Genomic DNA, 27093 nt, shown 5'->3' with positions numbered 1-27093 from the left:
TGGAACTTGTTGTTTTCTCGGTTCCGAGGCTTTCCTTGGTTCCGAATCAGAGCCCTTCGGGAGTGTTTTTTTGTTCAGCTCCGAATGTTTTTCGGTGTCGACGAGTCGGTGCTTGTGGGTTTTGGTGCCGTGTGCTTGGATATGAACGCAGCGGTCGGCACGGAGGAGGAGGAGGGCGGTTTCTTTTTCGGTGCCAGTGATTGTGTTTCGGTACCGACGGCAGGCTGACTCGAGCCCGAGCTGCCTGAAGGCTTAGTAGGCTTCTTTGCCGGGCCTGAGGGCGGGGCATGGGAAGCAGTCTCTTGGTGTGTACCTGGGACAGAAGGTGAAGGTGTGACCGAAGCCTTTTTCGAGGGTGCAGGGAGGGGGTCGGGGTCGACGTTCTTACTTAAGACCCGCTGCGCCGGAGTGATCTCTTCGACGTTAAAGTCGTCTGCTTCTGAGGCGCTGACAAGGCCTTCTTCGCTCTGGCACGTCGACGCCCTCTTGGAAAATGTCGTCGGGGATGGATGTCGACGAGCGAGCTATGGTTCTTCGCGCGCGTCGGTCCCCAATGGTCTTCTTTGAGCAAAAAGAGGCACAAGCTGGACAGTCTCTGGTCTTGTGCTCTGGTGAAAGGCACAGGTTGCACACCTCATGCAGATTGGGGTGGGGAAACTTCGACCCACATTGAGGACACTTCTTGAATGGCATCCTTTCCATGAGCCAGAAGCCAAGGCCCAGGTAGGCCGAAGGCCTTCGTCGATGATCGAAATCGAGGACTTCGATTTGGAGAGATGCGCGATGATTAGGGTTCGCGATCGAGAAAATACAGTCGAAAGGGTGAAGGATTGCGCGTCAAAAGTGGTAACGGTTCCGAACTGGAGTGCGACAAACGCATCCGAGTCCGATGGCGGAAAAAAACAATCTGAGGGGAGCCGATGCCCAGGCGCACTATAGTCCATAGGAGGAGTCACCTGTCCCGTGACTTCCAAAGACTTTTCCAAGACAAAAACAAGTGCAAACATCCGGGCCCAACACCAGATGGCAATCTATGCTAAGTGTGTGATCTGCAGCTCATATGCCTCGAACATTAATTTACAGTTATGTAGTTACAATTAGGCTGTAAGAGGACCAGAAGGTGCAAACAGCTCCTGAAGCAGCTCATGACCCAAGTCTATGCTTTTCTACTGAATCTAAGGTCAATGAATCAACACTGGGACCATCAAACTGGTCAAGTCTGTCTGCTGTAAGAACTTGATTCTGCACGGCTTTGGGCTTATGCTCATATCACCAGAGATCTTCAAAGATTTCAAAACAGATTCCTGTTAGGACTATCGATACGGGATTCAGATTTGTGCCGGTGATGTAGATATGGCACTTCTGGACATAGTCTATTTATTGGTTCACCGCTGAGGGGTAGACTGCATTTAAAAAGCAAACTAAAGTTGAAGAAAGCCCTACGAAAACCCTCCACCCAAACAACAGGAACACCAGCCCAATGAAGTCAATGGTTCGCTTGATGAGCCAGTATTAAAGACACTGGTCGGGGTGTGAGTGGAGGGGGGTGGGAGTGGCTCAGTCACCAGTGTCTGGTTAAGACATAGGGGCCAGATACCAGCCTAGGACCCAACTGGTTCCCGTCATTCAATGAGACAGATGTAGCAGTGGGCGAACACCCACTATAGAGATCAGAGGATTATGTACATTTCAGAGGGTTGAATACTGAAATCAGCCAGTCCTGTTCAACATTTTTCATAAGAAGGGGCATGGATTGACTTTTGGTACACCCCGAAACCAATGGCATCAGGGCAGACCCATTCGGAGAACCACAGGGTATACAGGGGCGACCCGGCCTCAAAAGTGGTGGCTGAGGTAAAAGTGGTGGTTGAGGTCGTTTGACGCCCAGGGGGCGATGTACCATGGATATGCAAACTGAACCAAGTACCGCCCTTTCCACACTAGACTCAAGAAAGTGAGGGCGAGCAGTCCCAAGCTTCTTAGGGAGGTAGTGTGGGGAGGAAACAGCTAAGAACTCAGACACAGCAATGTCCAGCTCTGTGTTCATCTTTTATGTAACAAGAAGTAATTTAATCATGTTGCACACTACTAAATACTACACAATTAATGGAAGTGCGTTTCTTTAGGCCGCGAGGCATTACATTCCCACCTCCCACTAAGGGTGAGGTCCTGTACTTAAGTTCCAACAGATTAGGTGCGGGGGGCTGGGATACCTTTTTTCTCTCACAGGTGGACAGCACCACTTGAGGTTAATGTGTCAAACAGTTTGAAAGCCTTAGCAAGTCATGAAGACTACTCTGTATGCGTTTATTCTCCATTAAAGCATTTGTGGGTCTGCTTAGCAACTAGATATCAGCTTGCTTAGAGACAGGAGAGTGCCATACCTTGCAGGAGAGGACGAGGAGAAGCCCAGTTGTATTTTGGAGGCTTAGAACACTCAGAAGTAGAAGACTTGTGTTTGGAATTATGCCCAGTGCCATCCCAAGATGAGAAGAGTCACTTAAGCGCTTTAAATAGTGTAGCATCTCATCACGGTGTGAAGGAACACAACTTCAAGTACCAGCGTGCAGTACAGCATCCGCGCTGTGACTGGGCGGGTCTACCCGCTACTGCTGACAAGTTGTAAACCAGACATCACTGCCGCTGTACCCAGATGACGCCCTGGTGGTCAGAAGGCCATAACGACCAAAGTTGCCGATCCAGGCCTCTGTCATATCTGCAGTCGCTACCATGACCCTGATTCATAGCCCTGAACTGTGCTCTGCATGGACCTGTAAAACACAAGGTTCTTGTTCAGAGACTGAGTTTAGCACTACAGTTTGCAAGCACAATCCTCTTATTGGGCCACCCACCACAATGGGCCATCCTTGGACAGTGCCCCTCCCCAAAAGACCTCTGGGGACCATGGAAACAACAACTTTTTCCTTGTGCCCTTCACTGTGGGAAATTTTCAGTGTCATACCACACTCCTAGGTTTGCCACTACTTGTGGGTACTGCCCCGCCACACTCTACCAGTGGTTTTTGGCCTGTGCTAATGGCAGGAAAATCTCCGCAAAAAGAAGGACTCCATGTTAGCTCCCTTGCAGAAAATCTGCCTTGCCCATGACAAGTCTGAAAATTTACTGGAGCCTCCAAACATCTCCTGCAACCCAAGAAGCAGGGCCCACCTCTTCGAGATTTATGGTATAGGTATTAGTCACAGTATCTTAACCTATAGAGAAACCCTCCTGATTCTGGCAAAATGTGCGTAGTGTTGGAGTTCAAAGGACAGAATGGCCTGGAAACACTCCTGTGAAAGCCTATTCTGTGATCACATAAAACCATAAATTGTCTTCACATATATACGTGTGTGTGTGTGTGGGGGTGTGGTGGGTGTGTGTGAGTGTGTGTGTGTGTATAAGCTTTCCTTTCCCGCATCTTGAGTTCACATAACTAAACCTTTAAACTGCTCAATGCCTTGCGCTTCGATATTTGTGCATTAATGCATAAGTAATGTGCGGCAACACGGAACTTATCAAATGCTATCGGTGCATACCGTAAATAGATACTATTGATCCCAGCACTGGCAACCAATGTAAGAAATGGGGTTATTATTTGTGACGGGTATGAGCCCTGCACAAGTAATAAGTCAGAATTTGCCTTTTTATTTTTGAAATTAGGAGCCAAATACCCCCATTTTAACACTCGACTCTCATGGCATCATAGGAGATTAGTCCACCTCAAGGGAGGTGGTGCGAGTTAGCAATCCCAATTCACTGGCCTGAAACACTCAAAGTTTGTGAAATTAGTGCTTTTTCTTAAAAAAAAGAAAAAGTAATTTGATTACACACACGCTTCTAAATACTACTCATTTTTTACAAATATAGACATCAGGTAGAAGGGAACGCCTTTGGTGAAGCAGTTTATCACATTACACCCCTAGTGGCTCCTGTACCTATATTCACGACATCCGCCCCCCCCCGCCCCTATACAAGATTTAACATCACAATACAAGACCGCGTCATTTCTCAAGCAGGCCTACAGGCTTCTTTAAGGTATCACCACATTAAAAGAATCAGCCATATGTCCTGTTTCAACTTCAAAACATCATTTGAACCACTGGAACCAATACCAACAGTCAGACATTCACTACAATGTCAAACGTTCATTGCTCAATATCCATGATGTCAATAAAGCCATTCCATTCAAGAGCCTCAGCCTTGGAGTCTCTCTAACTTGCTACAGGCCATGTACTGCAGCCACAGCATCAACTACTAGGGGTTCCTGCACTCCAAAGCCCACGGCATGCTTTGATAAATGGTAAACCTGTCCTTGGGAGGGGGTTTATACCTTTCAATGCCCCACTCCTTGCAGCCTCCAACAATACTCAAATCACTTGTCGGTGGTGCCCCTGCCATTGTGGGGCCACCACAAGCATCAAATATGTAAAATAGCTCACGTGTGGCAATATGGGTTGTTCCAAGCCAGATCGCTGCATGCCTGATTAGCGGCTTTGCTTTGGGGCTTTCGGTGATCTCATGCCGAAGTACTGTTTTTATTTTTGGGTGCTCCGGCCCCACCCAGATCAGCTACAGCCTGTTTTTTTGGTATACATGGGCAGTGCAGGGGACCCACTCCTGTGCGGCTGAACCAGCATGTTGCTTCTCCAGCTAGTCCTGGTGGGTAGATTCATGCTGGAATAAGCTGCCCCCCGACACAGGCACATGGAACAGGAGGTGCAGCTGCTGTAATGAAATACAGTTGTGTTCCACATGTGGATCTCCTGGCTACTTCAGTCAGCCTCAGTGGAGTAGGGTCCCAAGAGGCATTCTGATTGCGATTGGCCTGGTTGGTGTTCAGTTCCAAGGACTGGGGGACCCTGGGAACCAGTGTCATTTTGGGGGAAGAGCGGGGTGTCTAGGCCATCCCACAACTGGTCCGCAGAGCATACATGGCCTTGGAGAGACCATACTAGTCCTGGGGTTAGCTTGTGACATAATTCTTAGTCTATCTCTGCAGGGTACCAGGTGGCATCTCTTTCTAGCTGGATATCCTTCTCCCCGTAATTCTCTCCCTGGTCCAGAGATTTCTGAACAGTCTTTCTTGTACAGGTTTCTTTAAGTGGGGATGGAAAGTTCTAGATGCCAGGTATCCCTGGCCAATCCTAGGATGCCACATCATCCCTCCACCATTGTCCCAAACCTCCTGCATAGCATTTTGGAACAACCCATCACGGCGACGTCAAGTTTTCTCTGGAAAAGAGTTCCTCTGAGGGCCTCAGGTTCTTGCCTAGCTGACATCAGTGCCTCATCCCTTCCCAATAAAACTTCAAAGGTGAGCCCCTCCTGTGATGGTGCCAGATCTCTGACTATTGTCTTGGTGGGTCTGGGTTGTCTCAGTCCAGGTGAACGGTGACAGCTAAATATTAGATTTCCTCCCCACCCCTTCCTCTCGCAGAAGCAGAGTCACTTACTGATCAATTCCTCCTTCTGTGTAGGGAAGCCTTTGTTCCCTCAGCTTGGGAGAAGAACAATTAACTTGGCCCGGCTTGTAATCGGATTATGAGCGGAACCAGAGAAACAGGACAATGAAAACCTAAACTCAGCATGCATATTTTACCCGAGTTGGACACCTTCCTGGACTGTGTACCTACAGAGTGGCTTTCGCCTGTATGTATAATACAGTGAAAGCACTACAGATTTTCCAGTAAGCGCTACAGATATACTATGAATGCCTACCAATAGTAGAAAGCCTACCCCAAATCAGCATCAATCCTTGCAAAGTCCCTTCTGAGACAGGCTGCCTGTGAGCAATTGCCATGCTGAGCACAACAGTAGTCTCCCACGTACAGCCTGCATATGCATGTGTTGACTGGTAACTAGCCCAGTTCCTCGTACCCTAGAGTGGTCTCATCTTAAAAGGCAGACACTGGTGAGTACCACGTTCATTCCAATTATTTTGAATTTACAGTGAGTGAGACTGTAAAAAGTTAAAAAAACAGGTATCCGTAAGGGAATAATCCTAGGACTAAATGGGTGGATTCCATTTGCTAAAGCCCCATTTACCCACGCAACGTCCATTCATTGTAGTGAGGACGTACAGGCTTGGTCTGTAAAGAGGCACGAGCAGGACACCTCTGAGACCACAAAGGACTAACTGACCATACAAGAGTGGAACAAGGACTGGGAGCTTGCGTAGGTGGGAAGGAAACGTCTACATCATCACTGAAGAAACCAGTTCTAATCAGCTGATGCTAGCTCAGAACATTAGATTGTGGAGGGAAAAGCTTGCCAATGTACACAGAACACACTGTACACACCATGCTACAGGCAATGTGCGCTTAAGTCACAGTGCATATTTACTAGGCACACCAAGGCATTTTCAAGTTGATTTAAGGAAGCTGATTGTGCAATCCTGTCTTGTATACAAAGAACATATTTGTCGTGGACCGTTTGGAATATACTGGAAAAGGGAACAAAAGCCACCACGGGCTGGTGCCACAGTGGTCTCCCTTTCGTATTTGGCAGAAGACACTTTGCAGACGGGCTACCATTAAGGTTTAAGTAGGCGAGTGAGTTACACAAATGGATGAAAAGTACCAGCCTGTGATAGGTGAGGGGCATGGGGACTTCGAAGGCTTTGCACACAGCGTGCACAATGGGGCAACGATAAGCTGCTCCTATATATGCTTGCTGCTTTTGCTTCCAGGGTCCTTGACCGATAAAGGCTCCCTTGTGATTATTCTCTCTGCTCTCAAAGAGCTAGTCTCATGGAGTATGTAGGACTAGAGTGATGAACAGTGCCTGCCTACTACTAACCAAGCTATTTTCTCAGATAGGAGGCATGCTAGCCAGCACAATGATTACAGTACCAGACAAACACAGGGGTCTCTCTGGCCGCTCCCACCAACAGAGCAGCAGACTCCCAGCTTGGCATCCATGCTGCTGCCACACTTGAACAACCTGAAAGAAGATTTCAGCATTCACAGAGCCTTTATCCACAGGAGTTTAAGTGGTGCTTGATTGTGCCTCAGGCCGAGCATGCAGTGGCTGGGTCCTACAGACACGGAAGTCATGTTCAAACTCTCTCAATTCGATCAATTCTGCTCTTAGAACCATCCCACTGCCACAGACACTCACACCGAGGCTGTGAACATTTACTACAGAGGGTACAGTGACCGTCTCTCCGCTACATTCACAGCACAAGACATGGGGATGGAATCCAAGACCATTTCTGACTTTTTAGCCACTTAAAAGGGGAAAGTCTGGGCCCCCAGGCAACATTTAATACAATGGAAAAACAGGATTAACACACCGGGCCCACCTACCCATCCCGTCGAGAAGACACCACTAAAGCCTGCACTCTAAAGTGAGTACATAATGCAAGCTGCTAACTGGAAATGTTGCCCTCGCAGTCCGCCATTCCTGCTAAGCTTGCAACGGCTGGGACGGGCCATCTCCCACTGTCGAATAGCCGGTGTGTGCGCACAACAGATAATAGGGAGGGTTAACTAACAGTGATCATGCATATCTCTGCCGGCCCAGCAGGTTTATGAAATATCGCTATTCTTTGACACTGTTCAGCACTCTGCTGCCTTTTGGCTAGGCTTACGCTCTAGAAATAATCATAAATCCATACATTACAGGACACCAGCGCACAACAGAGCCAATGGTCTATCTGTGCTCGAAGAGGATCAGAAGTCCAGCTGCACAATTACGCACTAGCTAAATTCTCATCACAATTACAAATCAAAGCCCCTCAAATTACATTTATAATGTACATCATATAAAGACAGGTAGCCTCCAGGCACTGATCATCTCAGGGATAAAGAGGAAAAGCAGACAGAACAACAAATGTATAAAGGAGGAAAAAATGCTACAGGTCTTCGTTCTCTCCTGAGAAAGCAAGAGGAGTGCACTAAAGGGGCCTGGTCTGCTATGAACCAGCAAGAGACCTGCAAAGATCCCTGGACTTCACTCATCGCGCTGCACTGAAGGGGCCTGGTCTGCTATGAACCAGCAAGAGACCTGCAAAGATCCCTTGCCTTCACTCATCGCGCTGCACTAAAGGGGCCTGGTCTGCTATGAACCAGCAAGAGACCTGCAAAGATCCCTTGACTTCACTCATCGCGCTGCACTGAAGGGGCCTGGTCTGCTATGAACCAGCAAGAGACCTGCAAAGATCCCTTGCCTTCACTCATCGCGCTGCACTGAAGGGGCCTGGTCTGCTATGAACCAGCAAGAGACCTGCAAAGATCCCTTGACTTCACTCATCGCGCTGCACTAAAGGGGCCTGGTCTGCTATGAACCAGCAAGAGACCTGCAAAGATCCCTGGACTTCCCTCATCGCGCTGCACTGAAGGGGCCTGGTCTGCTATGAACCAGCAAGAGACCTGCAAAGATCCCTGGACTTCCCTCATCGCGCTGCACTGAAGGGGCCTGGTCTGCTATGAACCAGCAAGAGACCTGCAAAGATCCCTGGACTTCACTCATCGCGCAGCACTAAAGGGGCCTGGTCTGCTATGAACCAGCAAGAGACCTGCAAAGATCCCTGGACTTCCCTTATCGCACAGCAGTACAAACAGGGGTCAAGTCCATGAAAACACGAAGTACAAAAAACAAGTGGAAAACAAACTAATTCCTATTAATCCTACTTAGCAAAAGTTCCCAAGATAGATTCCAACTGCGCTGGTGCAGAATCCCCAAAATGGGATCAGCAGAAAAAGGCCCGGATAGAATCAGACATTTAATATCCCATGAATAAAAGCACTCACTGAGAGCTGGCACCTGGTGGGAAAGAGGAGGAGGGTGCAGCAGGAGTGCAGGGTGTGAAAGAAACAAAAGATGTGAGCAGGGTGCCAAGGATAAGGAGGCGGGGACAGAAAGTTCATGCATGGCATCACTGAATGCCCTGCCAACCATCATGGGGTCGGCCAACTTCATCAGTGAGTCAATTAGGTCACATCCATGAAGTGCTATTTGGGGGTCCATGTTCAGGCACAAGTCCAAATATTCTGAGAGAAGGTATGTTTTCCAAGGTAACCTGAATTTGAAGACTGCGCTATACAGTAGAGGAATGTTCAATATCTTGGGGTCCAAAGTCACAAATGTTGGGTGTAGTCTACTGAGGGGTATTTGTAAAGGGTGTGATTGCCAAAGTTCGTTGCCGCCGATTCACTGGAACTGCTGAACAGAGTCAAGTGGAAACCAGCGGTGAACGTGGAGTAGACATGTTTTCAGTGCTTTCTAAACTAAAGTTGAGTCCCGAAAGAAGGCTTAGCGGCGGGCAGCTCAACTGAAAATGCTCTGTTCAGGTGGGTGGTCATCCCGGCTCTGGGGTGGGCAAGTAGAAACTGTTTGGCAGAATGGAGCGCTCGATTAGAGGTATACGCTCCAAACTGCTTTTCTAGAAATATAGGGGTTGCTATGCGTCATGGTCAGAAGACTAGCGTTCGATGAGGTCTGATAATGTCCCATCAAGGTCCCTACCCACTTATATTCTCATGCCCTCCCTTCCAACATCGACCTTTCGGCTCCCTATCACAGCATCCCCAGTTCTGCACAGTGATCTGTCGCACTGTATTCAGGTTCGATCTGCACAAGTCCACGTACAGGGTAGGTGTTCAATCGCACTCCTTACTTGACCAGTATGAGATAGGATTTAAAGTATGCAGGTAGTTACTAATAAGGGCTCAGTACTTAATGTGGGCTTCGGTTTAAGCAGAGGAAAGCTTCAGTCAGCCCAGTATCACAAGGCCTCTGCCTTGCAGACAAGGCAAAAGAGGACTGCTTTATTCAGCAGCCCCCTCAGCAGCCAAGGGGATTTCTTTATCACTGGTGAAGGATTGCAAAGTTGAATTACAATCCACAATCTGATCTAATTAAGTTTTTGCATTGAATTGACATAGCAAGAGCGGGGCGATTACATCAGGCATAGTTCGATGATGGAGCTCCTTTAGAAGAATATTGCATTTAAATGGTCAATGAGCAGTCAGTATTTGAACATTTTCAATTTAAACTACGCAGTGACGCTGTTATAAATGTTTGATTGACTTTGCCATAGCAAAGATATCTGGAAGCCCTAAAATCCACCTTGGAAGGGCGTCTGAGGCCCACAATGAGTCACAATGCCTTCAGGAGCAGTCTGGTTTCTTCTTGCATAACTGAAGCAGAGGTTGCGGAGTCGGAACAAACAGTTTGGGCAGGCGAGTGTTTCGGAGAGGCTTCGAATACCAACACTGTTGGATACCGTATGGCTTAGAGTCAACATTAGGTTATCCCTTATTAAGGGCGCATTTAGCTTAAATAAGTTGACAATCTTATCATTTATGTCCGGGGGGGAATGTCACCACCGCAGCTGGGGGAATGTTACGGTCAACGTACTGGTGGTTAAAAAGCCAGGACCGGTTAAAGGTAGCAGGACACAGCCATTTGGCACAGTTGACCACCACGTCTGTCCCCTTTTTAACATAATTTCCTTCTGCAGCAACCAACGTTTTAAAATTGTAGCAGTGTTAGAAAAATCAACTGAAATTGTGAATGCAAGCACTTTGCCAAGTGGACTTCCAATGTTTTGAAGGAAGTAAACACTCCTCGTATGAACAGCAGCACGTACATGCTGTGCAGGGCCACATCATATGCTTAATGACAGTGATGTACAGTGAAGCACCAAAATGCCCTTTTAAATAGCCGAGATTTTGTATATTTTCTGCAACACAATCATGTGTACATTGTTTTGTTGCACAAAGATTTGAGTTTTATTAATTACTTTGAAAAAACAAAACTCTTGAAACAATTCGGAATGTAGTCATTTCTTTTATATGATTTAGATATCCTTACATAAAACTTGTATAAAAACGATTTTTACAACCAGCGGGGTATTATGCATGAGGGACTGAACAGAGCTTGCAGGAGAAACTGTATAGACCTTCAAAGACATGGTGAACAGTCAAACACTTATCATCAAACTGTTGGCTAGAAATCACCAACAGAAAACACTACGACAGTCTAAAAGAAACAGCTGGGAGTTACTATAGTGAAGCCCAGTTTCAAAATAGCTCTAACGTGGAACCAGAGAGACTTACAAAGCTCAGACGATCTTTAAAAATGAGCACATTTTGTATACGGGTGGTTGATCTATCCCACTCCGCAGGTGGAATTTGGCCACTTCATGTTACTCTTGTAACGCAGAGTTCTGACCAAAATCCACCAACAGTCACATGGCAGAGTTTTTTCTCACATGCGGCTCGAAAACGCAAAGTTGGCGAGCGAGATTTGGCACACTTTAGAGCGATTTTGGAGGGCACCCAGCAAGATTCCTCCAATGTGGGCAGTCGCGATCGTTCGCGGTTAAAAAGCTGGTGCTCAAGTAGAAAATCTACTCGAGTGGCAGCTAAATCAACGTGAGAAGCAGCCCTCTGGTGTGCCATATGGTGCTGTGCGTGCTGACTTAGCAGTGTGGAACGATCTCCCAGCGCTAAATCCCAGAAGCGTGACATGCCACCTGTTTGAGGAAGTCGACAGAATCTTGCCGAGTTATTTTGTAACTACGTTGAATTCCGCAGAGTGAAACTCTGCGAATTCCACCCAGGCCTAATTTTGATGCAGGAATGGCGAACTTAGACAAACCATATTCACATTCAAACGAGTGAGAAGCGCACGGCACCACTTGGTCCACACCAGACCTATGCGGCAGAACATAATGAATATCCAGACTACATTATGGTCCCTACCGAGGGCTTTAGGACATCATCTCTGCGGCAATTGTGGTGTACAAAGATCCTTGCTAGCATTTAAATCTTGTCCTACCGAGATCATGGCATCGCTTGATACACACTAACATCAACAGTTTGTGGTATATTTACTCCTACGTCTGACACTGCCTATGATCAGTGGGTATAAGAACACAAAAGGTATTTACCAGAATCAAGTAACATCCCAGCAACATTTACCCGAGCAAGCTAACTGCAAAAGTGTTAACTCGTATGTTGAACAATACTGACATGTGGATAATCCTAGAAAACCTCAGTACTAGAGAAAAGAATAGCCACATTATCCCTTCCAAGAGATTAATTTTCAAATTCTTGACGCACATCATTGGTCTGAACAATGGGATAGGTTGGGGTAAAATATTTAAACCAAGTACAAGGAAATCATTTGTCTGTTTTTGGCTTTGAACACTGGCATACCCATTTTTAGGTAGAAGCCTACCAGAAAATGCTGGCATAATTTGCTTTAGACTGTCCAGCTTGCGTTTGTCCCTCCCATTGCCCAGACCGTATTTACTATATTCTTCCACAAACTCGCTTTTAGTAAGCAGGCCTTTAAATTTTGTTCTGATGTTATCATATTTACTGTGCATTCAAAGACAGAGGTTAAATGTCAAGCTCTCTCTTCCGAGGGAGCTTGGTGCTTACTTTTCTTTTTCTGACTTCAAAGTGACAGAATTTATGTGACAATCCTGCTGAGTATCCATATAAGAGATGAGTAGGATTTGTTTTTTGTCCTAGCACACAACAAACAAAATGTACTGGCGGATGATTTAGAATATATCAGAATTAGTACAAAGCACTTTTTTTGGGAATTCTGAAGTGTGGTGGAAACAAATATTAGAATAAGATCAACACATCAATACACTAGGTGATGGCATTTGTACACATTGTATGCAGTAAAACCCTATTTCGGTGCATATGTAATAATTAATTTAAAACGAAAATGTGTTGTCTGTAATAACAGTGCGCTACCACAGCTTGCATACTCCACACTATGCTACTGCACCCCACGCAAATAATGAATGACAAGCAGACATTTCCTTGTTTCACCACAGACACACTACCGCACGGCCTAACACAACCTCTCCCTTGTAGGACTTTAGACTTTAAAGAGCTTCTTTTATACTCAATGAGCCAACAATATGTTGTGTTACAAAACTCACTGACAAATTATGCCACTACAGACATCACGGGATTGTGTACACATACAAAAGTAGCCTGCGTAACCCCATCTCCACAGAAGAGAATCTAGCGCCTTGACATCATGATAATGCCCCACTAGTGCATCGTAGGCGGAAAGCACAGACTGAAAAGACTACCGAACCCTTTGGTTACTTCCAATAGACATACTCAGGGTGAGCTCAGTAGGGTTTGATGAGGCTATAATATCCTCTGTGCCTCAAATAAGAGTGACTGACTATATGACTTCTTATTTGAAATTATGACCCCCCCCCCCCCCTACCTGTCCACTACAGCGCAGCAAGAGTTAAAATTCAGTTAAGTGGTCAACCTTCACTTTATGGCTGATAAGACCTGAGCAGATTTTCCTGACACTATTTCCAGCAACACAAAGTGTGGGGTGTGTAGTGATGGGACACCCTTGTGTTTGTGAAGAAATTATGTACCACTTTTAAAAGTAAGTGAGCTTGGTCGCCTCACTCAACTGACAGATCCTATTTACTACAGGTTACTAAACGGTATGCTGCCAACACCGCGCTCGTGCTACTGTACTCCTGGTGAAAGCAAAAACAAGGTGTTGAATGGAATGCTTGAATTAATCTCAGCCACTGGCAATCGCTGCGGCCGCATCCCAATCCATTGCTTTTTCCCCACCAGGCCACCTGAGTTTGGACCCAGTCAAAGTCAAATCAATCTTGACCCAGTTACTCATGGGAACAGTCCAGCCCCAACTGCCAGGCCAGGTCCTCTCTGAACCAGAACACAGGCAACCCCGGACCAGTTTCTCACTGGTTATGTACTTTGCAAGTGGGTCTACTCTGCAAGTGTGAACATGCATCTTCACCAAACTCTTCGCCCGCAAAGAGACACCAAAAAAGCCCACGACTCAATGAAATAAATGGTGGTAGCAAGGAGGTATCGATGATTAAGCATGCCACTGGTAGTGGGTGAGAGGGACAGTCCCCTTTTAAAAAATCTCCATTGAGGAGACGGGAGGATTGGTTCTCAGTTTTTTCATTGCCTTAAAATAGGGTATCCCATGCCTGAACCATCAAATGGGCACACATACTCTTTTTTTCATTTTTATCTGCATGAGGACAGACAAGTAAAAGACAGAAAGAGAGGGAAGGATCAGTCCACTCGTTTGGGCATAGATTGGCTTATTTATAAAGGCAGTATCTGTCAGAAGCAATGCGCTTTTCTTTTTTACGGAAAGCATATCCAGCTTTGCTCACCTCATTTGCCTAGGACGTATTTTGTTCCATTTTGTCACACATCTTTGTAATGACATAACAGTTCACGGAACTAGTGGCAGAAAAGAGACTAAGTTAAACAACAAAAGCTGAGTACATTGCTTCGCCAGCCTGGTCCTCTGTCCCACAGATAAGACCACTTACTGACAGTAGTGGTACTGGAGCCTAGGGTGTTGTACTGGTGGCCTCAGTAGCACTAGGCAGTACAAGCAGTGGCTTTCGCTAGCGATCGCCTAAGAAAACAGACACAGTTTGGTTTCTTTTGGTCTACCGAAGAGAAGATGGGCATTGAGGAGTGCAGCCCTGTGTCGACAAGTGCAACCAGAGCTCAATGTCAAGGACAGCAGATTCTGCCCAAACCGGAGCCTAGTGCTGAGGAGTGCAAATCAAAGCCCTCAAGCAGGAGCTCCAAATCCCAGATCCCATATCAACGAGCATAATGGATATCGATAGCCAGTAATATAACTCATTTAACAATGTGAAGTCAGAACCAAAATAAAGGTCAGACGGGAACAAAATGAGATAAAAATAACTTTAATCTAAGTGCTATACACAGTATACACTAACACAACTAGAAAACATCTGAAGCAAAGTGCTTCCTGCTAGACTATATCGTTACACAAATTGCACTCATGGATTGGGAAAGCAACAGCTCTTGCAACTATATAGAGATGGAGACCCGCTGTCTCAAGAAGCAACTAGCGAACATTACAGCATGGTACAGAGTGATGCAGGAGAACTAGGCCAGGGATAACAGCGATGGAGACCGCAAACACTCATACTGCTGCATATGGTCATTCATTAGGCTTGCATCAACCGGAACGGTGCGGTCACTTCGAAGTTTCACAAAGCACTCTTCAACTATACATGAGTATGCCCCCCCCCCCCAGCCCTTGAGAAACCCCAAATTAAGCCCTCTTCTTATTAGTAATAAGGCAATTGCTTACACTCCTTTTGCTTTTCTTGCTGGAGCAGACAGGGCTTCCATTGACTTCTGCCACGCTTACAGACTCCTTGAGCTTTCGTTTTTTCTTTCTTAGTGAAGATATTGCCAACAATGCCTCTGTGCGCTTCAGCAGCTTTTGTTTCGTTTTCAGCTTACATTTTTTGGGCACTGGGTGCCTTGAGTCTGGATCCTCACCTGCAGCGTCCATCGCACCTTCTTCTGAAGCTGGTGAAAGCATAGTGTTCCCATTGAGCATAGGGCATTTCACCTTCTTTGGCTTAGCAGTTGTGCACGTGACCTCTCCCTCGGCTTGTGCTGAACTACCTTCTGCCAGTGTAGAACCTGTGGTGACCTGTAAGTGTTTAACTTTCTTCCTAGGCTTCCTGGGTGCACTCGTCTCACTCTCTGCTTGCGTAGCCTGTACAACGCTCTGTCCAGCCTGTTGAAGGAGTGTGCTTTTCTTTTTCTTCTTTGGCTCACTGCTTGTACTCGTTATTCCTACCTCAGGTGCATCATTTGTTACAAGTCCATTCAGCAATTGTGTTTCATCAGGCTCTGGTGAAGAGATGACCTTTTTCTTCTTATGGAGAGTCTTCTGAGAGTCACTAACAAGTTCGACAATTGCGCTGCAGTTGTTATTGTTTTCACAAGTGGGCAAGTCTCCTACGGTGCTTGTTGTTATCTTGCCTTCGGAAGCTCCTGGCTCGTTATCAGGAGGGGCTTCATCAGGTTTGCCAGCAGCACTTGTTCCCTCTTCAGATGTCAGGCTGGCAAAAAGATCAGGATCCTGTGCCTTTCGCTTCTTTCTTTTCTTTTTTTTCTTTGGTGGTACCACAGATGCACCATCCTCCTCAGCAATCCTCTTTGGTGCGGAGTCTTTTTCTTTTGCTGCATTAGAAACAAGTATACATATCAGAAAACAGAGACCAGAAAAACCTTAAAGAGAACGATTGTGAAGAATAAAACCAAGAAGGTAAAAGTGGGAATGGGAAACCAGCAAGACATCTAAGACAATAAGGTAGGAAATGGGGATAAAGTGAGGGCGTTCAGAACAAGAAAAACGTGTAAAGCAGTGGTGAGACACCCACAAGAAATGAGAAACATCCATCAGAGAAGTATACAGGAGAGACAGTGACTAACAAGAGAAGAAAAGATATAAAAAAAAAAAACCTACATGAGGAGAAAGGAGGTGAAATACGAATGAGACAAAGCAAGAAAGTGGCTCAGAATGAAAGAATCCACACAAAAAGGAGTCATAAAAGAAACAATCATTGACAAAGACAATATGTCTGGGTTTTATTTGCCAACGCGTTCAGTAATGTATCATTATAGAAAGCCAAACTAGCGAAAGTCAGCAGAGAGGACAGCGTGCTCCAACCATAAAGTAGTTTCTCAGGCTGTTCAATCCAAGCACTCTTGTAGAGGTGGAAGGATACACCTAACAGCATTACATGAGAGATAAATACTCTGCTGGGCTTAGCCAAGACTCAGTCTCAAGCCAATGGCCAAAAGAGACTGCTGAAGAAAGTCAAACTTGTTGAAAGGGGCTGATCCAAAGCACTATATGTACTTTTCTAGGATTAGGTCAGTTTGACAGCTGTACTCTCAAAACCCAGGCCGAGAACGTTACTTACCTGTAACAATCTGCTTGAAGCGTAGTGATGTAGATTCTCAAGCTTTGAGAGGTCCTATCGTTTAGCATTTGACTTGTGAACATTACAATTTGTTTTTCTTAGAAGGCTTTTCTGTTTCAAGGCAACTTGCGGTACCTTCCCCGACACCCACAATGCAAGTGTACACAGACTCCAACTCAGTCTGCCCATGTCCCCCCAAACATCTCAACACTTATCGCAGCATGAAGTGGGTTACATCCATTTCCGCAAACATTTCCTATACGAGGTGGGGAACGGCACATGTGAATCTTCAGCCTTACAAGCTATATAATGTTACAGGTAAGTGACCGTTCCCACACTTTGTAACATGCATAGTTGTGGAGCACATTCATAGCAAAGACTGAAAAGCAGCAGTCATCCTTCTAATGTGGTGGCTTAGGGTCAAGCGTGGAAGACATGTTCAATAATGTCTTAAGTTCTCTTGTGAAAATGAATGCCTCTCGTCGGGCGTGAATATACACACATTAGTGTTTAATGAACATGTGGGCAGAGGTCGATAAGACAGCCATACAGATATTTGTCAGGGTTGGGGGTTTGGCAAAGTAGGTCTTTAATGCCAATCCAAATTTTCTCCCTTATTATAGTTTTGAAATTGAATACACGGGTATACTCAGAACGGAAGGGCGAGGGTAGGGTGGAAAACAAAAGATCCGGACTGGACTCTTATAAAGCTGGAGTAGTAGTGGATAGCTTCAGTTTGCCTTCAGTCTTTCTGCTTGTGACATGACTGCTCTTCCAAGCATTGCCGCCGAATTCTGAGGTGCAGTTACGCTTGAGGGCCTACGACAGCACAGGATGCTATGAACTCAAATGGACTGGGTCTGGCAGTAGATCAGCGACTATTTACTGACCTGGTACTGCCGATCAATAGGCAAGAACATCTCTTATTAAGGAAGCACTTTTGCAATCCTTGCATCCAAGAGAGCGAAATTTCATTTCATGCTTCCACCAGAAGAGAAGCGGATCGTTGTGTTTTCTCTGGAGCCACAGTTTGAGGAGACTTCACATTCGGAAATAGCGCAGAACTCTCAAATATGACCTCCCCTTGAAAAGAACAGCCAGAGGTCCATGTCGCTCTGGTGCCACAGGCTGCGTGGATTTATAACTGGCTTGTGTAGCTGAATGGAAGGGCTTCGATCTGCCTTTCGGCTGCCCACCTCAAGCCTATGGAAGTTCCAATGCTTCCTAGACTTGGGATGTGGAAATATACACCCTGAAATTCTATGCAGCTTATCCTGTTCACCTTTGATCAGTTGCAGGAAAACGTGGTGATCAGCAAACTAGCAAAACCTTTCTATTTTCAATCTTTTATTTAATCTTCAGATCAAGAAATGGTTTGAGAGCCTTTTTTTTTTCTTTGTGCCAAGAAGCGGGAGGACTACAATGTTTGGTCTTTCTGCGACTTGAAAAGTCTTTTAATTAACGTTTTACATGGCGGAGTTATAACTTTAGAGCTAGTTTTATCAGATGGGTAGGACTGAAAAATTTCTGAAGTAGAATGTTATCTGGTGCACCTTAAACACAAGGTTGTAACCACTCGCCAGACTATTGAGCACCCATTAGTATGTCTCACCAATGTGACATCTGAGTGATAACGAGTGGCGCAAAGGGAGAGGCATTCGTTTCAACTTATGGCGGTTTTACAGCGATTGTCGACGCCTGGGATCCTCCTCATCTAGTCTTACATTACCTTTGCATTTGAAAGAAAGACTATTGTCCTGTAGGTAATGGTTGTTGCAAAAAGACTTTGAAACTGTAGCTCGGAATATATACTAAAGAAGGTTCTCCAATTATGTTGAAGGAACACTCTTGGGCATTAGTGCCTTTGATTTGCCCTAGTGGCTGAACAGACCGTGCAGGATATGAATAGAGCAGTGCTTGAAAAAGGAAAACCCAGGAACCAGAGTTCAGCATTCAAAGTCAGGCAAAAGCGATGCAACCATTAAGACTTTTGAATGGAAATACTATGGCAGTGTGCATTAGTGGTTATGTCCATCAAATTTCACCGGACTGATCATGCCCAACAGTGCCCGTGGCACCAGCTGCTTTTACAGATGTGGCAGAAGAGCCACACGTTTCCTACAGCATGCCTCTGACAACCATTTGTCTGTAAAAACAATTGTTCCCCAGAGGAGACTAAGTCAAGAGAAAAATTGTAGCCTTGGAGGGGCTTAAACCTTCAAAGTGACACCAAGAAAATGCTTTACAATTATGTCCTACACTGCAGCCATAAAGCATTTCTGATTCCAATGCACTCTTCTCAAAACACACAGTAGGACACACAAACACCACAAGAAGTGAAGAGGAAAGTCACAAACATAGTGGAACAAAGAATATAGCCTAGCTAGAGGTAATGGAAGACAGACAGAAGAGGTCAGAGAAGAGAGCGAGAACCACACAAGAAGATAGACGAGACAACAGCACTAGCAAGGGGGGTTAATAGAGGCTACTACAAAGGAGGAACAGTCCATGCGGTCTAATGCTGGTCTTTCAAGCTTGTGAAGTGACCCAACTAAAGATTATTGTAAACCTAAAATATGAACACTAACAAGCATCTCAGGAGCTTGCCACTTCAGCCTTTAACCTTCAAAGGAGTGCTATTTATAACCGAAATGCACTCCTTTAATCAACATCTGAAGGCCCTGCTGGGAACCTGCTACCTACATCTGAACAGCAGGAAAATAAAGCCCTCGATGTCAAAGTGCACTACTCTCAGGTTCGACCAGACCAGCCTTAACCCATTTTACCGAAGCCTATGGGGTTAGAAAGCAAACCCAAAACTGTTGGCATCTATTATCGGCTCATGAAATCAGAATACCAAACTGTGACATGTCTCAGATCGTAGATTGGCACTAGTGCAGGACATCCCTGCGCCTAAAGCAAGACCTTGCAAGAACTCACCTTTTTCTGACTCTGCTTTATTTTTTAATGTCCTGAAATGTTTCCTCCTGGACCACTTCTGGCTGAAGTCATCATCATCTTCATCTGTAGAAACATCCTCAGGAAAGTCGTCTTGAGGGAAGATGCCTAAAACGTAGGAAGAGCAGCATGAATCTCAGAGAACATTCTCTAACATAAAAGAGTGCTCTTGTGAGAGCTTTATAGTAAAACTTTCCCCTTCCTCTAGTCTGTGCACCAGTACACAAAGTACATTCTCTAACATACAGAGGACCTGTGAGCTTTATAATACAACTCCCTGCCCCCATGACAGTCTGCGCACCAGCACACAAAGTACATTCTCTAACATACAGAGGACCTGTGAGAGCTTTATAATACAACTCCCTGCCCCCATGACAGTCTGCGCACCAGCACACAAAGTACATTCTCTAACGTACAGAGGACCTGTGAGAGCTTTATAATACAACTCCCTGCCCCCATGACAGTCTGCGCACCAGCACACAAAGTACATTCTCTAACATACAGAGGACCTGTGAGAGCTTTATAATACAACTCCCTGCCCCCATGACAGTCTGCACACCAGCACACAAAGTACATTCTCTAACGTACAGAGGACCTGTGAGAGCTTTATAATACAACTCCCTGCCCCCATGACAGTCTGCGCACCAGCACACAAAGTACATTCTCTAACATACAGAGGACCTGTGAGAGCTTTATAATACAACTCCCTGCCCCCATGACAGTCTGCGCACCAGCACACAAAGTACATTCTCTAACGTACAGAGGACCTGTGAGAGCTTTATAATACAACTCCCTGCCCCCATGACAGTCTGCGCACCAGCACACAAAGTACATTCTCTAACATACAGAGGACCTGTGAGAGCTTTATAATACAACTCCCTGCCCCCATGACAGTCTGCGCACCAGCACACAAAGTACATTCTCTAACATAGAGTGCCCATGAGAGCTTTAGAACACAACCCCCATTCCTCTAGTCTGTGCACCAGTACCAGATGAGTGACTGAACAAGAACTTTGAGTTTACGAACAAAATCGAACAGAGTTGCAGCACTCTTCTTTCAACTAACTAGCCAGTGACACCTATCTCAATAGACACAGCATGAAAACACTCCAAATACTTATGGGATGATATAAATAGCATCAAAGACAGATAAAGCCTCACCTTCAGCCAGATCTCTGAACCTAGGAAAAAAATGAAAAACACACATCAGCTAGGGAGACAGAAAACTCTTTCAGTTGTTACCATATCTAACTTAGTTTGGAACGGACAAGCCCAGATGCTTTGTAGCCCTGGCACAAGAAGTGCACCCCATTGGAGAGGAAGGCAATACAGTCTCCCTAACTGGGGCTGTGTGTTCTAATTCCGCACTAGTCTCCAGACAAAGAAGGAGTGGGGGGGATGAGCCGATCAGCAAGACAGCACACCTGGGTGGGGAAGTGCAGAACCCTAGCATTCTCAAGACATAAGAGGGAAAAAAACAAGCAAAAAAGCAAGTTGGAGCTAATGTTTCCACCCCATTGGATTTACTATATGTAGCATGCCATTGTGCATTCAGGGCTCCTCCTTGTGGGACTTCTGAACTCTCCAGAGACTGGAAGAGAACTACCTCAAATTCAGAAGCTTCTTCAACTCTCCCCTGGTCACCATTACATTTCGATAATCAATCTACACAACACTACACATACATCCTATGTTCCTCCCTGGTCAGGCTCATCAGACCAGCTCCACTCTTCACTAAGCCTCTCAGCACTCGGTCGAATATCTCCAGGTACAATATCTCCCTATGGGATGATTGACTGGTACCGCCGTCGTCAGTTCTACAAATACTACTGCAGTGCTACTTGTCTCTCCATTATAAGTACACATACATCAAAGTGCTATGAAGCCCCCACAATGTGGTTAGTAGCGCTTTACAAAATTTCCAAATGAAATAAACATTAAAAAAATGTACACACACTATCAACAGCCCTGAACAGAGGCTTTAGAATTTTGGTAAACCCCAGTGCTTTCTCCCCTTTCATTTCTGTTGCTCTTTGAAGAATTTAAACATGCCCAAAACACAAAGCATTTTCCTGGACCTCACAATATACATTTTTTTTGTAGGTTCTCTCTATTGGAGTTTCAAAGTGACATATGCAGCATCTCTGCCATGCAAGGCAGCTTCAAACAGTAAACAAACATCAGGACATCTTGCGATTGACCACTCTCTCAGTACATCTAGTCACGAGCATCTGGCAATATACATTGATAAGATCTGCTAAGAAAAGGATACATGCACGCATTAACACCACTACATCTGAATTTGATCCACATTGGGCCTAGTAGCGAAGATACTGACGCAGTCGTTGCCAAATGTCCTTGGGCTTAGAAGACAATGGAAGTTCTTCTGCATACAATATGAGGTTCTCTTTACAGTATACTGTAAGAAACTGGCTCTATATATACTGCACTAAAGTGAGGTACAGTGTATATAGACTCCAAGATTCTCCAGAGGTAGGCAGAGGTTAAAGTTAGATAGAACCTTACTCTCTAAAGTGGTAGCTTGGTCGAGCAGTAAGGCAGTAAAAGATGACAGTGTTAAGCATTTGAAGTACACACTCAGTCAGCAAATGAATTCACACACTCAAGGAGTGAACTCTAGGCCAATTGTTTTTGTATAAAAAATATACTGTTTATTTTTAGAACCAAGCAAGCCGGGAACAGGTAAGCATTAAATACTTTTCAGTAATAAGTTACTGGATATAGAACTGTTTGAAAATGCAATAGGAATGATACTTTGCTTGATTTACAGGGGAGCAGCAGTATGCAACACTTAGCAAATACAGTACATTGGAATAAATGGGCTTTTTCAATAAATTGCAGGTAAGTTACTTTTCGGATTACTTTTTCTAATAGTGCTGGATCCTAGATTCAGCACTGGGACATTTCCTGAAAACGGTTGAGAAAATGCGTTTTAGATAGATGTACGATTTTTAAAGAATATTCTTGTATTTCAAAAGTTGACACAAACTTTTTCAGAGAACCACCACTATTATCCTATGGAAGGAAATTCAATTCACAGGTAAGCTACTTTTACGTTACTTTTCCAACTCAGTGCTGGATACCTAGATTCAGCACTGGGACATTTCCTTAAAACAGTTGAGAAAATGCGTTTTGGTTATTTGTGTGATTTTTAAAGAATATTCTTAGTTTTCAAAAGTCGACACTTCGAAACTTTTTGGGAGAAAAGGTGTCAATGTTTGTGAGAAAGTGGCTCTGTATATACTGTTCCCAAACAGGTACAGGATTGACAGAGGCCACAGTCCCCAGAGGTTTGGCAGAGGCTAAAGTTAGATATAACCTTACTCTCTAAAGTGGTAGCTTGGTCGAGCAGTAAGGCAGTATCAGAGGACAGTGTAAAGTATTTGTTGCACACACTCAGCCAGCAAATGGTCTCACACACTCAACTGAACTCTAGGCCAATGGTTTATATATAAAAAATATATGCTCGTTTTATTTTAGAACCAACAATAGGTATTAAAATATACTTTCTCAGAATGAGATGCTTTATATAAATACTTTTGCAATATGCAATTGACTTTTGTAGAAAGTTACAAGTGGTTGCAATAGGCAACACAATTCTAAACACAATAATGCATTGAGTTCAATGGAAGTTTTAAGTTATTTGCCACAGATTACTTTTAGGATTACTTTTGGAATTCCAGGACTGGATCCTAGATTCAGTCCTGGGTCAGTACTTGCAATCAAGTGATAGAAGTAGACTTAATTAATGTGATGATTTTTAGACAATATTTTGCTATTTTAAAAGTTGACACTTAGAAAATATTTCATAGAAAACAGTCAATGATTCCCTATAGAAGAAAATTCAAGTTGCAGGTATAGTATGTTCTCGTTACTTTTGTAATCCAGTACTGGGTGCCTAGACTCAGTACTGGGACCTTTATCCAAAACAGGTAAGTAATTAAGTTTTCACAATTTATAAGATTTTTAAAGAATATTTAAAGTTTGCAGAAATCGACACTTAAAAGAAATTTCACAGAAAAACAGTCAATGGTTTCCTATGGAAGAAACTTGGGTTACTGGTAAGTACGGTTGTGAATATTTTTCAGGGTCAGTGCTGGGCACCAAGATCCAGCACTGGGAGCTCACCTAATAGCAGGTGAGTATTTTCGTTTTAGTTACTCGGCTGATTTTTGGTGAATATTTTAAGTTTTGAAAATTCCACACTTAGAAGAAATTTCAGGAAAAGTCAGTCAATGTTACCCTATGGAGAAAATTGAGTTATCGGTTTAAAGGTAAGTACTCGACTGGCAGAGTTAAAGTTCTGGGGAGAGACTCGGGGGGTCTCCCAGGGTCAGGTAGGTACAGTTGGTTCACCCTCAGCGGCATAAGGGCGGCCGGGTGCAGAGAGAGTTAGGCCCAATGTTATCCTATGAGAGGTAGGGGTGGCCTTGGTTGGTGGCTGCTGACTAGCAGGCCACGCGGCTGTGGGAGCTGGGCTCCTGGTCACTTACTCAGGGCAAGTGGGGAAGTAGATCGGTGTAGAGGTTGCACTGCCAGGGCCACACGGGCAGCTGGGTGCGGGGTGATTTTGAGCCTTCGGGCGCTCAATTGATTTCAATGGGAAATCTCGGTTTAGAAAAAGACTGCAAGCTCGGTACGAGGATTCTTCAGGTGCCACCACCACTTCGAGAGGTAAGTTGGGTAGTTGGAGGATAGGTAGGTACCCCGGGATTGGGCACAGGGGGCCGCGGGGCGCCGGGTGCAGGGGTGCCTTTTGGTGTCGGGAAATCTTACCATCTGTTGATCGCGTTTGGGGGAAGGAAGCTTCAGGGTGCCCCTAAATACTAGATTTAGGGGCGTTACAGGTAGGTGAAGGGCAGGGACCAATGGGTCCCTGTCCTGGGGTGGGTACACCCCCTATCCTGCCTCTCTCCTGTGGGAGGGGGGCAGTAGCCTAGTCCTGATTGGGCAGGGCTTCCCATCTTCAAGATGGCGAGAGCCCGGAGATGTGCTTCACCTCGCCTCCCCCACCTGAGGGGTGGGGTTGGCAGGCTGGCACATCTCCTGTCCTTATTTGGGGTTTTCGGCCAAGCTTCCCGCCAGAGTGGGGGTTTGCAGTGGCCTGGGGAAGCTCACAGAGGCGGCATGCCTTTGAAGCTTCCCCCTGTCCATCCTGGGGGAGGAGATTTAGCACCTCGCCCAGGATGTGCATTGTTGCAGACCGAGGAGAGCAGGGGGCTCTCCTACCCAGGGGTCCAGCAACATGTCTGCTGTGTGGCAGCCTAGGCAGCCTCAGCACAGACGTGGATTGTAGGTTAGGTTTCTGGGGGCATCTCTAAGATGCCCTCTGGGGTGCTTGGTACATTAAATCCCACACTGGCATCAGTGTGGGTTTAATGTGCTGAGAAGTTTGATACCAAACTTCTCAGTCTTCAGTGTTGCCATTATGGTGCTGTGGAATTTGTGTTTGACGAACTCCCAGCACCATATACTCTTAAATGGCAGCACTGCACTAACAGTACCCAGGAATGGACCTGGGCACTGTAGGGGCACAGGGCTCCTGTGCCCACACCATTGGCATAGGACACCCAGCTAGAGGGGTGGCTGATGTATGCCATGGCAGTGTAGGTGGCAGGCATGGCACACAGGGATGTGTGCCATGTCAACTCTGTTTTGTCTTGTACCCAGACACTCAGCCTGCAAGGGCAGTGTGTGTGTGTGTGTGTGTGTAAGGGTACAGGGCCTCTAAGGGTGGCACAATGAGTGCTGCAGCCCTTAGAGGCCTTCCCTGGTCACAAGGCCCTGGGTATCTAGGGTACCATTTACCAGGGGCTGACATGTGGCCAGGGTTTGCCAATTTGTGTTTTAGGGAAGGAACTTAGGCCCTGGGCACTCAGTCAAAGTACATTCAGCAATTCAGCAAAACGTGGGGGCATACCATGCAAGAAAGATGGCACTTTCTCACAATGTTATCCTATGAGGAAAAGCAGGTTATCGGTTTCGAGGCAAGTACTCGGTCTTTGGAGTTGGGGTTCTGGGGCTAGACTCCGGGGTCTCCCAGAACCAGCGATGCACTGTTGTTGTACCCTCAGCAGCACTAGGGCGGCCGGGTGCAGAGTGTTGAGGCCCAATGTTATCATATGGAGGATAGGGGGGATCTGGTTGGTGGCTGCTGGCTAGCAGGCCACGGGGTTGTGGGAGCAAAGCTCCTAGGGTTTAGCTCAGGGCAAGTTGGGGACCAAAGTAGCACCAAAGGTGCACCCTCAGCAGCACTAGGGCAGCCGGGTGCAGGGTGCTGTTTCGAGGTCGGGTGCCCTGTTTATTTAAATGGAAACACTGCAGGCTCGGGGATGAGAATCTTCCAGGAGCGACCACCACTTCGAGGGGTAAGTTGGGATGTTGAGGGTTAGGTTGGTTAGGCACCGTTGGTTTGGGCAACGTCCAAACCAACCAACCAAACCAACAAGGCCGTGGGGCGTCGGGTGCAGGGGTGTCTTGGGACGTCGGATTTTCTTACCCGCTCTGGTTGCGGTGGGGGGGGGGTCCTACGGATTGAGGCTGCAGGCTGAGGAGGCTTGAGGCAGTGCAGGGGTTGCCGGATGTCGGGTCAGGATCGCCAGGGGGACCTCCTCGTGGTGTTTTTCCACTCAAGCTCGGGCTGGGTTCGTAAGGTGCAGAATGGGCTGGATTCACGGTTCCTGGCTGGCACCAGGAGCAGCAGTTCAAACACGTCCGGTGATCACGGGACAAACAGTCTGGAAAGTGAAGGCAGGCAGGTCCTCCGGGGTTTGTCGGATTGCTGGCTGCTGGACATGCCAGGATTTCACAGGAGCAGGTTTGAGGGGAGACAGGCCTGTAGGGTTGGGGGTCAAGTCAGTGGGTGTCGCCCTCTTGTTAGCTCTGCACGGCGCTTAGTCCTTATCTTTTCTTGTTGCTGCGGGATCTGAGGAAGGAAGGTTCAGGGTGCCCCTAAATACTAAATTTAGGGGTGTTACAGGTAGGTAAAGGGCAGGGACTAATGGGTCCCTTCCCTGGGGTGGATACACCCCTTATTCTGCCACTCTCCAGTGGGAGGGGGGCAGGAGCATGTCCCTGGTTGGCTGGGTCCCCCTATCCTCACCTCGCCTCCCCCACCTTAAGGGTGGAGATGGCAGAGGTGGGCACACCTCTCTTCCTCACTTGTTTTTTGCGCCGGTTCTTCCGCCCAAAGTGGAGGGTAGAACCAGTTGCTGAAAGCAGCAAATGGTCTGGAGAGGCTCACAAAGGCGGCAGGCCTTTGAAGTCCGTCCTTCGTGAACCCTGCCCATCCTGGGGGAGGAGGCTTTGCACCTCGTCCCAGGAGGTGCATTGTTTCAGGCCCCCGAGAGCAG

At 46.2% G+C, this 27093-nt stretch overlaps 1 protein-coding gene across 2 annotated transcripts in view; it reads right to left on the bottom strand.

Moving 5' to 3' along the window:
- Nucleotides 1–27093, bottom strand: part of RRP1B (ribosomal RNA processing 1B) — a 161800-nt gene that overhangs the window by 41284 nt on the left and 93423 nt on the right. For both annotated transcript variants that reach the window (XM_085620779.1, XM_085620778.1), the window contains exons 11-13: nucleotides 20882–20901; nucleotides 19703–19828; nucleotides 15130–16016 (exon numbers count right to left, since the gene is read on the bottom strand). In XM_085620779.1, the coding sequence (XP_085476905.1) occupies nucleotides 15130–16016; nucleotides 19703–19828; nucleotides 20882–20901 (1033 nt within the window). The remainder of the gene's footprint in view (nucleotides 1–15129; nucleotides 16017–19702; nucleotides 19829–20881; nucleotides 20902–27093) is intronic.

Source organism: Triturus cristatus, chromosome 8, assembly GCF_964204655.1.
Source record: "Triturus cristatus chromosome 8, aTriCri1.1, whole genome shotgun sequence".
NCBI lineage: Eukaryota > Metazoa > Chordata > Amphibia > Caudata > Salamandridae > Triturus > Triturus cristatus.
Note: the sequence above shows the minus strand (reverse complement) of the source record. Positions and strands in the feature narration are given on the sequence as shown.